The following is a 14,026-nucleotide window of genomic DNA, read 5'->3' on the forward strand; positions in this document are numbered from 1 at the left end:
AAGGAAAAATAGTGTTATAGGCAATATAACAGCAAATTGTTTCAGTTAAATGCTACTTGTTATGGCTCAAGAAGTCAGATTTAGAGTCAATTTATGGTAATTCTGCTCAAGATTTGTGACCATTTCAAATTGTTTCATGTTGTGATTTGTGTTTGAAAACTTTCATAGTTGTTGCTGAGATGTCTTTAATAGTATGTTCAACTGCCTGAGAATGGCATGGAATACCACTCAAGATATCAATGTGGAACTGGAAATGTTCAAAGTGGTGGTGGTGTTGCGATAGCAATAGACCAGTGGATCATCTTTATGAATGACAAAGCTTCCGTATCAAGCTTGATGCTTTTATCAAAGACACATATCTTGTTACTTTGTGATGTAGCTTGTGCGCCAATTATTTTGTCACACAAAAACTGACAAATTGATACATTTTTATCTGTAACTCCTCCAAGAAGTATGTTCTTAGGATGAGCAAAATAACAGTTATTTTGCAATATTGGTTCAAGAATTTTCCAGTCTTCTTGCCCTAGTTCATAGTACTGCTTCATAAGATAGAAGAAATTTCTTGCTCTGTCAAGGTAGGAAGTATGACGCTTTATGTTGAACCACGATGGCGCATAAACATTTACGATGAATTTTGTAATTCTATGCAATGGTTTTGAAGGGTTTTCCATAGACATATACAAACGTAAAATATGATCGGCTTTTGTTAGCTAAAGTAATAATATCACAATGACACTATCACATAATGTTCTTGTTTGAAATTTTGTCCGACAAAATTTCAAACAAGAACATTATGTGATATGACAAAATCCAATGCAAAGTACTTTTTGGACTTCAGCAGCATGGTTTTTAACTTCCTTTTTCCTCCACATATTTCTCTGACAACGAAGTTTTGCTGGATCAATAGCATTCTCTGGTGTTATAAGATCAAAATTTTTTAGAATGGCATTTGCTATTAGGCAAGCACCTCTGTTACTGATTTTACACCTATCCATGGCCTTACACAACTCAGGATATTGTTTAGTGTTGTAAACCTTGATCTCTTCATCACTTTTTAGAGTGAAAAAACGATTTTTTGGTTCTTTGATATAAAATTTTTAATTCTAAGTGAATTTTTCAGATCTTAGTTACAAGCCTTCCCTGAAAGCATGTGCGGTCGCATGCCTTGTACATCCACACTCAAAGTAATTTTTTTAGACAACTTGAACACATTTTTATATAGCAAGGGTTTTAAAAAGTCGCTGCAAAGTAAAACTATAGGAAACTAGAGATTAAATCAGCAATACTCGAAGAAAATCTAAATAAAAACAAGCTAAAAAAAATTTAATGATAAAAGAAGAAAATTGTTGTCAAAAAATAATATACCTAAATATTTACTGTTTTTGTTTTCTTATTTTTAGACCGTTTGTTTTTTTTAATGATTTTTTCAATACATATGAGGAGACTTTAATGAAAATTTAATGAAAAAAAGAAAACAATAAACTTACTACTCTAAAAATAATAACAGTCAAAACTTACATATTTTTAATTATTGTTTGTTTAAACACCAGTGATTTAAAGGATTAAATTAAATAAAAAATTTATAGGAAAAAAATAATAACTACAAAGGTCCAAAAAATTTATGCAGTAATTTAAAATCAACAAATAAAAAATTTGCACATAATATAAAACATTAAAATCGATTTTTGTTTGGAGGTAATCATAGAGGAATAATTTATATTAAAATTTAAATGTTTTACATTAAAATTAGTTAATTGATAATTAAAAAAAAGATTTATTTTAAAATAAGTCATTAGAGTTTTTTTCCTTTATTTTAAAAAGTTTAAATTAGTTTTTATATACTTTTAAAATCCTCTGTCTTAAATTTTGTGTCTGCAAAAGATTTACGAGCATTTAATTTATAAGAAAATATTTATTAAGATTCAAATACTTATTTAAATCTTAATTATTATTTTAAGATATCTAAAATATATAAAAGTATTTTACATTTTATTTTGCAATTTCTTTTTTTAAAATTTTAGAATTTAAAATATTCGATTACTGTTGAATTTCTTTAGAATGTGGTGATTAGCAGTTGTTTTTTAATAATTATATCGAATATTATTGTGCTTTATTTTTCTAGTTTTATCTGATGATTTATAAAATGAATTAAAATATTCAAGTTTAAATCATAATTTTTAATAATAATAAACATAATAGTAATAATATGGTTTTATAATGAGATTTTATATCACAATTCAAGATCAATATAATTATTTTTTATTGAATAACAGCTATTGAGTTTGTGATAAAAACAGAGTTTACAGTTTGAAAAAAGCTAAAAATTTAAAGACAGAAAGCATTTCTAGATAACACAGTTCGTGATCACTGAATTCGAGCCCTGCAACAACAGAAGATGAATGTAACAAATTTTGATGTTAGGTTGTTTGTAGACAGAGTAGAAAAATATCAAAACATGAGAAGTATAATATTCTGATGATCGTATAGGTGCCACATTCTGACTATATATTTTCTAAAACTAATGGTTGTAAATGTAACCCTGTTTGGTTCATTTTCATGGCTGTGTTATTCAAAATACTATGATGGGTTATTATGTATCTTTTGTGTTCTGTTCGGAAAAGTTTCTTCAACAACTCAATTACCTCATAGATCTCCGTATCGGTTTTGCTCAGTTAGATATGTTAGAATATTATCACATAATAACACTTCTCAAATGCATAAAACCTCAATACAGATAATCCTTGGTTTCCAAGCAGCAATGAGTAATAAAACGGTTCCAATTAGTTTGTATCACAATAAGTATCTACTTGCTAATATTTCTGGAAATCTACAAATTTTGTTTTTAATATCACATGCAATCCTTTTTGTTGTAGGCAGACTATACTGCTTAGAGGACACAGAAATTATGCTTGAAACATCTAGTTGTACAATGCAATAATGCTTGCAATTTGCAATGCTTATTAGATCTGATGGTATTATGGAGTGACAAGACCTTGAGTGACCATTTAAAAAATGGTCCTAAAAATGCTAATCAAAGACAGTGCAGAATTAATTAATAGATATTTTAGTAGAGCTATTAACTTGGCAGGGCATCTTTGTAGTGTAGTAGCATTGATTTTAAAAGAATTTCCTAAAGCTCCCTACATCCACTGGTTTTCCTATCAAGTTTTTCTACTTTTCATTAGTTCTTCTTTTTTATAACTGCCATTAAGTTGTTTTTCATACTTAATTTCTTTCATACATAGTTAACTTCGATGCCTGCTAGATTAAATGATAAAAGCTATAAAAAAAATTTTTTCAGTGTTTGTTATTTTCAATGTATTTATAAGTTAAATTTTCGTGTTTTTGAATTGATTTTTTTTTACACTATCATCACTACAGGCGAGTGCCTACCACTAATTTGAATTGCCTGTCAGTCAAATAAGACTACACAACAAAATATTCATTAAATAAAGGTATTTTAAATCTACTTATGCCAATTATAGGAAGATCTGCAGGCAAGAACTATACACAGGTAGGCCATGCCTACCCACTGTGTTCTTATAAAGAACACAGTGGGTAGGACTGTGTTCCATACAAGGACGGATTTGAGATTTATAGAGATAAAGAAAATAATCCTGAGGTAGAAAATGTCAAGCACAATAAAGAGATGCAACCTTAGTAGATGCTAATTTTGCAAAAATTAATTTACCTCCTTTGTTACAACTTGAGGTTTATTTTCAATTAATAAACCTCAAGTTGTAACAAAGGGCCTCAAATGCAGCCTTGATAATGCAGACCAAAAATACGAACAGGGACCCTATCCATGCGCAACATAGCACTCTTAGTACTCTGATATTTTTCAGCTGTTGATGGAATCAACCTTTCTGAGAGCTACCATAGACTTCGGGAAATCTGACTACCAACCAGTAGTATTTTTCAGTCAGAGTTGGCTTCTCCTTGCCTTTGCCTAAAAAAGCATATCCTACAAGGCAGCAGGACATAAAGCAGGTTGTACTAGGTTACATGTTACAAATAGCAGGATAACCTGAACTGATGTAAATACAAAAAAAAAAGAATTCATTAAAAAATATATTACTTTCAAAAAAAGGGCTTAAAAATTGTTCTTTAAAATTAGAACTTGCTTAATACATTTATCAATTAAATTTGATTCAATCTCATTGAAATAAAACAAAATGTATAATTTAAAAAAAAAATCATTCAATCAAGCTATGGTGTGTACAAATAAAATGCAGAATCATTAAAAAATAAAATAAGTTGTCTTATTTTTTATTTGTGTTCAGGTCAGTAAATGTTTGTTAACAAATAATATTTTATTTTTATTTCCAATACCAGCAAAACAAACACTTCACTTAAAAAAGTTTGAGATTTATTGTATGTACTGCACATTTCTACTTATTGAATATTTTAGCCGCTTAGACAGCAACTTGATAAAACAAGATTCACTATTAATTGATTGGAATTTTGAATAAAAATATTTATAAAAATTTATTTCATGATCTACATTATTAAAATAAATTTTATTTGTAAAATTTTCAATTATAAAATTTCACAATGTAGTTTAGTATTTGAACACCAATATTTATATTCTAACATTAGCAACTTGAAAATTTTGAAATTACAACTAAGAACTTCTTTAAATGTAGGCCTTAAAAAGGTAAAGCCCTTTAACCTTGGAGAATTTAATGTATAAAAAAATAAAAACTATTGTATAAAATAATAGATAAATACTTACATATTTATTTATTTATCTGTTATATAACATTTATTTATATCTATTCTATTATTTTAGTTAAAGTTTCAGTCTTTCACAGGAAAACATGCAATTATATTTTGCCTTGACAAAATATAATCAGTCAAATTATAATCTTATAAATTGACATAATTTTTTTTCATAAAAAAAATTATGTCAATTTATAAGATTATAATTTGTTGATTGGTTTTTGACATAATTTCAAAATGCAGTACAAAAACTTACTTAAACTTATCTAAAAAGTAATTAAAAAAAAAAAAAAATACTTAAGAGAGAAATTAAAAAAAAAAAATGAACAAAAACTAAAACACACACAAAATATATATATATATATATATATATATATATATATATATATATATATATATATATATATATACATATATATATATATATATATATATAAATATATATATATTTTTATATATATATATTTTTATATATATATATTTATATATATATATATATATATATATATATATATATATATATATATATATATATATATATATATATATATATATATATATATATATATATAACCCAACTAAATCAAAACTCATCAAACTAAAATGCTTAGTCTATTTAATTTATGAATTAAAAAACCATTTCATTCTTTGTTTTAACATTTGTACTTTGTTTTTTGTTTTTTTAATGTGTTTCAAAAGATAAACATTTATCATACAAAATACATAATTAAATAAGTAAAAAAAAACAACGGTTTATTAATACTTAATATGAAAATTCATTAGAAATATTTTGTTACTTCATTAAAAAGCGTTTCGATAATATAAAAGCATTTAAGATCAAACTTATTTAATTGTAAAGGGTTTCTAAAACATTTTTCTTTTTTTTCCCAACGAAATTTTGTTTATCTTTTTAAATGTATTAACTTTATTTATTCGTATATTAAAATTTGCTAAAGGGACTTTCGTTGTCATAGAATGTCACCGTTTATAAAAACAAAACAACTTTTTATTTTTTATAACATTTATTATAAAAAATGCACACTTAAGCAATTTATATATTATAAATTAAAAAAACATATACAACTGTCAATTATACTTTAAAAAAAACTATTATCTGTAAATTGTTACTTTATTTAAAAGTGTTTCGCTAATATAAAAACATTTGTTAAAAGTTTTGACATAACTTATTTCACTTAAGGTATAAATCAGAAAATTTTTCATTCAGCACACTTTTAAAATGTTTTTTGAAATAACCACAATCAAATTGTCAAAGAAAAATATAATTTGCCTGGTCATATAAAGACATGGGATGGCACGCCTTCAAGTGAAACAATGAGTATGTACATTTATTTCTAGCTACACAAATACACAATTTTATACAAAAATAAATCTAAGCTATTGTTGAAATAACTATTTTGTATTGTATAAAGGTTTATATTTATGTTTATATATAACAGTGTCTTATAGCTGCAAGGGTTGAATTAAGGGATCATGATTTGCAATATCTGGAAAATTATCAGCTGTTCAAAACTATAGTTTATACAAAACCGTGTACTTTGTTTTTAAGGGGCAAATTAACTTAAATTTGTTAGCAAAAAAGCTATAAAAAACAAAATATGATTATGACTACAAAAGTAGTCTGGTAACTAACTACTTTATAAAAGTAATAACACTATAATAGTGTTATAACTCTTATAACGCAACTTATAACTGTTATAATCCATTCGTTGTTCAAATAAAATAAATAATTCCAAACTTTAATTGAAGTTCAACTTGTTTCTCTGTGCAGAGGCCTTGTTTGTCAAGGTTCATGTTTCGGAGTTATAGAGTTGAGAGAGCTTTGTCACCACAAAAGTAGCCTCCTCGAAGGTGAATAATTTAAAAAAATTAAAAAGTAGAAAAGCATCTAAAAAAATATAGTGGATTGTCAAATAATACTAAAAAATTTTAGGAACTTAAACAAACACGTGTCTATGAGAAGTGTTTAGAACCATTAATAACATTTCTAAAATGTTATTATTGGTTCTTAAAAACACGCATAATTATTATATATTAAATAAATATTATATATTAAATAAATATTAATTAAATCAACCAATTAAAAACTTTTATACAGGCCTTCCCAGGAGAGGCGTGCGGTCGCACGCCTTGAGTGAACACGGATATTTTTTTTTTTTTGGATAACTCGGCCACGCTTATTTAGCATATATTAAAAATAACGCATTTTTAAAAAGGCGCTGAAAAAATCAAATTAAATTCGTTGTATTATTTTGTAATTTTCTTAATAATTTATTATTTTCATTAATAAGGAAACAATAACATAAAAATAATATATATATATATATATTTTTTCTTTGAATTTTTTTTTCTTATAACTTTATAAATTTTTTTTTTTTTTATTTTACATATTTTTTTTTCTAATTTTAAATTTTTTCACATAAGTATGTCTTTCTACAAAAAATAACTTCTAAGTTCTAGAAGAATTATTATCTACAAGGTTCTAGATAGAGGTATGAACGTTTAGCTCATTCGGTTGAGACATTACATAGCGCCGCGGAGACCCAGGTTCGCATCCCGCGTCGGCAGAGCATATTTTTCAAAATAGATTAAAAAAGTTTTCGGTCACATTTTCTGTTTATTTTTTCGACTTGTCTTAAATATCGTTGCTGAAAAAATCAACACCTAAAAATATATTATAAATAATTATAATATAAATAAATAAAATATAAATATAAATAAATAAATTTTTTTTTTATGTTTACTAGACTTGAAAAAAAAAATTGTAATAAGAAAAAAAAATTTTTATTAAATAAGTATAAATATATATATATACATTTCATTTTTATGTTCATATTTTTATATTAATAATAAGAATAAATTATGAATAAAAATAATAAAATAATACGACAATTTAGTTAGGTTTTCTCAGCGCCTTTTTAAAAATGCGTCATTAATATATGCTAAAAAACCGTGGCCAGACTCTCAAAAAATATATATATATGCGTGGTCATTCAAAGCGACCGACCGCACGCCTCTCCTGGGAAGGCCTGTTTCTAGGTTGATTTTAAAATTAACGAACGTTTTTTTTTTTCCACTATACTTTTTTTTAGATGCTTTTTTACTTCAATTAAAGTTTGAGATTACTTATGTTGTTTGAAAAAAGATTGAATTATAACAGTTATAGCTAACTGCATCCTAAGAGTAATAACACTGTTAAAGTGTTATTACTCTTATAATGCAGTGGGTTATAACCACAAATAAGAGGCTACTTATTTGTGGTTATAACCCTCTCTCAACTCTATAACTCTGAAACACAAACCTTGATAGACAAAGCAGCTGCGCGGAGAAATAAGTTGAGCGCTGTATACAGTACAATCACTCTAATTCAATCTTAACAGGGAAAAAAAAAAGTTCAAATTAGAGAGATTTTCGAATTATAGAAAGTTTACTTTTTTTCAAATATTCTGGTCAAAGTAACGAATAGAAATAAAACAAACAAACAAATAGTGATTCTGGCCTAAATGCAATATATATTATGTGGTTTAAACTTTTGCATTTTCAAAAAAAAAAGTCAATAATTGTAGATTGTCTTTTTAATGCTTTTAAATCTATTTCAATGACACGATTTATGTTTTTAAGAGCCTTCGAGGTTAAAATCTACATCGAACTTTTTTTTAACAATTTGAGATTATCTTTTAAGTTTTCCATTTCAGTCTTGTCTACATCTAAGCCACAGAAAGGGTTCTTATCATCATTTACATGCTTTTCCACTGCTTCTAAAAATATTCCTGATTTTTTGAAACAATTTATGAAGGTTTGATCTGGAATGGAATTCCATGCTTTTGTTAGCATAAACATAGCAGTTAAGATAGAAACATAAGCATCTTGTACTCTTTTTCTCAGGCAGCAATTTGCTTTTTAACTGCAAGTGAGTGATATTTGGCTTTAAGAGATCGGATAACTCCTTGATCCATAGGTTGGGTGATCGAAGTTGTATTCGGTGGAAGAAAGATTAGCTCCACCCAATCAAGTTTTTCCACGTTGGGATGGGCAGAACAATTATCTACAATTAAAGCAATTTTCCTTTTCTGAAAATTAAACTTTTGGTCAACTTCTTTAACCCACTCCTGAAATAATTCTGCCAACATCCAACTTTTAGGTTGGGCCCGATAGCGACAAAGAATATTTTTCACACCTTTAAAACATCGAGGAGACTTCGATTTTCCAATTACAAACATTGAAAGTCTTACTCCTTTAACATTACCTGCGGTCATCCCAGTCAGGCGAACTTTACTATGCTTGCCTTCTATGCACTTTTCATTTTTTAAATGTAAACTTTTGTCAGGCAAACATTGGTAGAAAAGACCGAATTCATCGGCATTAAAAATATTTTCAAGTGGGTATCGAGAGAGAATTGTAGGCAGTGTGGTTTCAAGCCATGGAGCGATCATCTTATCGTAAACAGACTTTGCCTCTCCAGAAATGGTTTTGAAAGATATACCATATCTACAAAAAATTATAATTGCTTTGACGTAACTTATACATGCAATACGTACGTTTGAATTTAACTTAGAGGTCTTTGCAAGTTTCCAGAATGTTTAATTCTGTAAAATATTTACTTTACTTTTTTAAAGCAATTAAAGAAAAAGCTGTAGAATAATCATATATTGTAAAGTCATTAATCATAAAAATTGGAGAGAATAAAATAAGAAATTAATTACTTTTTCTTAAATTTGTCTAGCCATCCATCCATAGCTTGAAAATTTTTGAAGCTTAACTTATTCGCAAAATATAAAGCTTTTTCTTTTATCAGCAAGCCACTGATTGGGACATTATCAGCTCTCATTCGTTTGAACCATTTAAGTACAGCTTTTTTGACTTGATAATACGTATCAACTTTCACCCGTTTAGCCAAATTTCCTTGACGAAAAGCGTCAAAGATTTTATTTTTATTCTTTTTCCAGGTTGAAAGAATGTTTGGTGAAATATCAAAGATTTTTGAAACCTCTTTATTTGTTTTCCTTTCTCCAATTCCAGTAAAGCTTCGTATTTCAGCTATAAATTGCTTTCTCTATGCAGTCTTTTTGATGCCATGATTTTTTTTAAACAGAAGGAAATAATTCACGCTAATTGTTTAACAAAAAATCAAAACATTCGAATTTGAAAAAAGAGTTTGATGGTTGATGAGCTTTTTATACAACAAAAATTTAAAAAGTTCGATTTACAGAGAGAACCTTACTAACAGGTCTGAAAAATCCATTCGAATTGTAGAGGTTTTCGAATTATAGAGATTCGAATTATATAAAGTTTAACAAAAAAGTTTCTTAAGCGCATTTCACAGTGACTTTACATTTAGTCGAATTATAGAGGCTTTCAAATTAAGGAGATTCGAATTAGAGAGATTGTATTATATTTATAAAAAAAATGTATATAATAAAATTTTTAGGATCTTCTATATAATAAATGTCGCAGCTACAGGGGAGTTGGGTCACTCAAAAACAAAATGCTACAAGTGCATATAAAGAAGGGAGGAGAGGGGTGTTCAAGACAGCTAGTATGTACGTGCTTTGAGTATTAATTGTTGTCACAAATCAGTGGTTTTTAATGCATATGTACTTTATAGATGCTCCCTTAATTAAAACATGCTACTCTATTTTTCAAAATAAAAAATTTTTGCTAACAGACAAAAAAATTGATTAACATACCACAAGCTTTCATAAACGCATAATTATTTATGATGTTGTTTTGTCTTTCAATTTCAGAAGGGGTTAACACACTTTCATCGTATATTTCCATATTATGCTTTCCTTGAACAAGTTATCTGGAATACTAAATTTAATTTTAGAAAAAAATTTAAATTTTATTTAAAATTCTAAAACAACTTCTATAATATAAAACTATGAAAGAAAAAAAAACTTATTGATCAATAAGAAATATTAAAATGCTAAACTTAAGTTGAAATATATATATATATATATATATATATATATATATATATATATATATATATATATATATATATATATATATATATATATATATATATATATATATATATATATATATATATATATATATATATACGTAAATTAAGTTAGTGTATTCTACAAACAGAGTGCTTAATGTTCTTAAAGAACAGAGCAATAATTAGTAAAAACACTCATCTAACTTTTTTTTTTCTTCAACACTGTGTTTCACCATGAGTAGGTTTATCAGGAAGAATTCTTCCTGATGAACCTACTCATGGTGAAACACAGTGTAGAATATATATATATATATATATATATATATATATATATATATATATATATATATATATATATATATATATATATATATATATATATATTTATCTTGACCATGCATGTACTTGTTTTTTTTTGAAACCTTGACCGTGGTCAAGCCTTTACCAAGTACATGCCTTTAAGATAATTAAAAACGTGCTGAAAAAACGAGAAATGATAAAAATTATAAACAGACTAGACTATAAAAAAAAGAAAGAAATCTTAACAAAAGAGAAATAAAAAAAAATTAAAACCAATAGCTTTAAAAAAAAAATCAACTAATATATATATGAAAAACTCATTATATTAAAACTCTTATAGAAAATTATTTTTTATTATGTTTTGTACATTAAGGTTGAATAACTTGTTGGTTTGACAAGGTACTAACTGATTTTGTTTTTTACATTAGCAGAATAGCAAATAAATTTTTTTTGCATTATTTTTTAATGTTTAAATGAAAATATTTGTGATTAATTTTTATTTACGTATGTATTTTTATGTATCAATCAAAAAAAGAAAACATAAGCGCAGTAGCGTAGTGAGGTGGGGGCCAAAAGGGAAGTTGCCCCAGGTGCAAAGAGTTGATTGGGGGCAAAATTACCAAATTATCTTAACTTTTTCTGTTAAAAATAAAGAATTTTATGTCATAAATTAAAAAAAAAATTTATGTTTTTTTTCTCTCTACATAAGTACTAAACTGCAACTTAATGTTTTTTTTGTAATCAAATTGTTTATTGTGCGACTCGTTTTATTATAAAAAGGATACATACTGTATTTTATAAAATTTTAATAAAGTATTGTAAATGTTATTTTTAACGATATTACTTAATTTTTAAAATTAATATAATTATATTAAATAACTATTTAATATAGAATATAAGTTGTTAGATCTTACCTCAATTGTAAGTTCAGTTGTAGTTGACAGATTTTACTTCCACTATAAGTTCATTATATATTACAGAGTTATGCGGAAATATAAACTAAACTATGCACAAATGTAAACAAATTTACGTGGAAATATTAATTGTATTATGCTTAAATAAAAACTTGTTTAATTTTTTTTACTTATGTTTTGCCATACATATAACATTTACAAATTTTGTAAATTAAAGGTGTAATATTCACAAACTTGTGAGTCAAAATATATAACAGAACATAAATATTTTACAATAATATACATTTTTTATTGTAAATATAAACATTTTCATATACTATTTGCGTTTAAGTCATACTTTATTTGTTTATTTAATTTCTTATTTTAATTTTATATTTTCTTACTTATATTTTCTTATTTTAATTTTCTTATTTTAATTTATATTTCTGCTCAAACAAATTTGTATTTCTACATTTTCATATTTCCAACAACAATTCGCTTATTTACTTATATTCGCTAGATGTTGCAACTGGAATCTTCTCTTTGATAAACTTTACTTAAAACCTAAATAAAAAAATAAAAATAAAAACATAACTCTAAAAATAGTTAACACTGCATCCTCTTTATATCACAACAGTAGTGCAACTGTCTCTTTCCTTGGCAATAATTCAGTTTTCCTTTGCTTTTAAACAAGATGAGAGGCAAGGATCAATTTTGTAGTCTAACTTTTTCAGTTTGTCTTGTATCTTTGTGGCTCTGCGATGTATTAGCTCAATAACTATTTCATCTTTCACAAATGAGGGTTCCAAGCTGGAACTGCAAACTCAAAAAAAAGAACAGACATAGGTGGAGAAGATTTGTTTCCATAGGGAAGCATCACAAGATTGGAAAGTGTGTTTTAAGATGCCTACCATTTGACTTGCTTTACATGAGGTAACGATAGATTAGGTTTCTATTTTTAGGTCATTAATAACTTGTATTGTATAAATCATTAACTTATTATTATAAATAATTTTATGCTCATAACTAACATTATAATGGTAGTTATGAGCATAAAATTATTTATAATAATAAGTTAATGATTTATTTAGGATGGTGTCACTCATACAAAAATCTGATCAAAGGAGTGAAAACAATTTTTAAACATAATATAAGTAATAATAAGCAAGACATGCATTGAAGCATATAGACCATAAACACATAGATTAAAGCACATAGAACATACATTAAAAAAAAACATGTAGAAACCTTAATTTCCAGGTTTTAATTATATAAAAAAGAAAAAAAAAAGTACTTATGATGTCTAAAAGTTAAAACAAAAATTTTTTTTTTAATTTTTTTTAAATGATATTGTTTAATATGGAGTAAAGGTAATTTAGGATATAGTTTTTTGGACTCATTCGAAATGCATGCAAGGCTCCTGTTCCATTCACAGACACGCTGATAAACAATACAATTTTTATCATACTTCTGGGTTTTAAAAGATGGTACATTATATATATCTAGTAGAGTAGGTAATAGTCTACTTTCCGTGAACAAGTTTGTGATGAGAGATGGTAAGTTTATACTTAAGGAGTTAAAAACAAAAAGAAGATTAGCATACTTTACAAGTGCTGGAAATGTTGGAATGAAAAGTTTTTGAAAAGACTTCGATGTATCTGATTTAATTGGTTGAAAATTTATTATTCTAATCGACTGACGCTGAGACGATAGCAACTTGTTAATGCAATAGTTTCAAATTTGACCCCAAACTTGACAACAATATCTAAGATGAGATGAGAATAATGCATAGTAAATATTCTTTATCAACATAATGACGAATTATTGAATTATCAGCAAGTCAGTTGACAATGTTCAAAATTTTAGTGTCATCTGCAAAAACCATAAATTTTAGTGTCAAATCCAAAAGCATTTGACAAAGTGTCATGACACTTTGTCAAATGCTTTTGGAAAATCCAGGAATATGATATCAACTGGTAGTTTTCTGGCCTTATTTCCAGTCAAAAAGCCCATTGTTTTAAGGAGATTAGTAATGCATGCTTTTTCTCTAAGAAGTCATGTTGACTATTTGATAGACTGCTTGATTTTAAATGCTGCATGTTTTGTATAGTTTAAAAATATATATTTATGTTAAATAATATTTTGT

At 26.2% G+C, this 14,026-nt stretch overlaps 1 protein-coding gene across 1 annotated transcript in view; it reads right to left on the bottom strand.

The window, feature by feature from the left end:
* Positions 1-12,044, bottom strand: part of LOC136083922 (gastrula zinc finger protein XlCGF26.1-like) — a 31,139-nt gene extending 19,095 nt beyond the window's left edge. The window contains exons 1-2 of the mRNA XM_065803865.1: positions 11,902-12,044; positions 10,428-10,551 (exon numbers count right to left, since the gene is read on the bottom strand). Of these exons, the coding sequence (XP_065659937.1) occupies positions 10,428-10,518 (91 nt within the window). The 5' untranslated portion in view covers positions 10,519-10,551; positions 11,902-12,044. The remainder of the gene's footprint in view (positions 1-10,427; positions 10,552-11,901) is intronic.
* Positions 12,045-14,026: the final 1,982 nt, after the last annotated feature.

Source organism: Hydra vulgaris, chromosome 08, assembly GCF_038396675.1.
Source record: "Hydra vulgaris chromosome 08, alternate assembly HydraT2T_AEP".
Taxonomy (NCBI): domain Eukaryota; kingdom Metazoa; phylum Cnidaria; class Hydrozoa; order Anthoathecata; family Hydridae; genus Hydra; species Hydra vulgaris.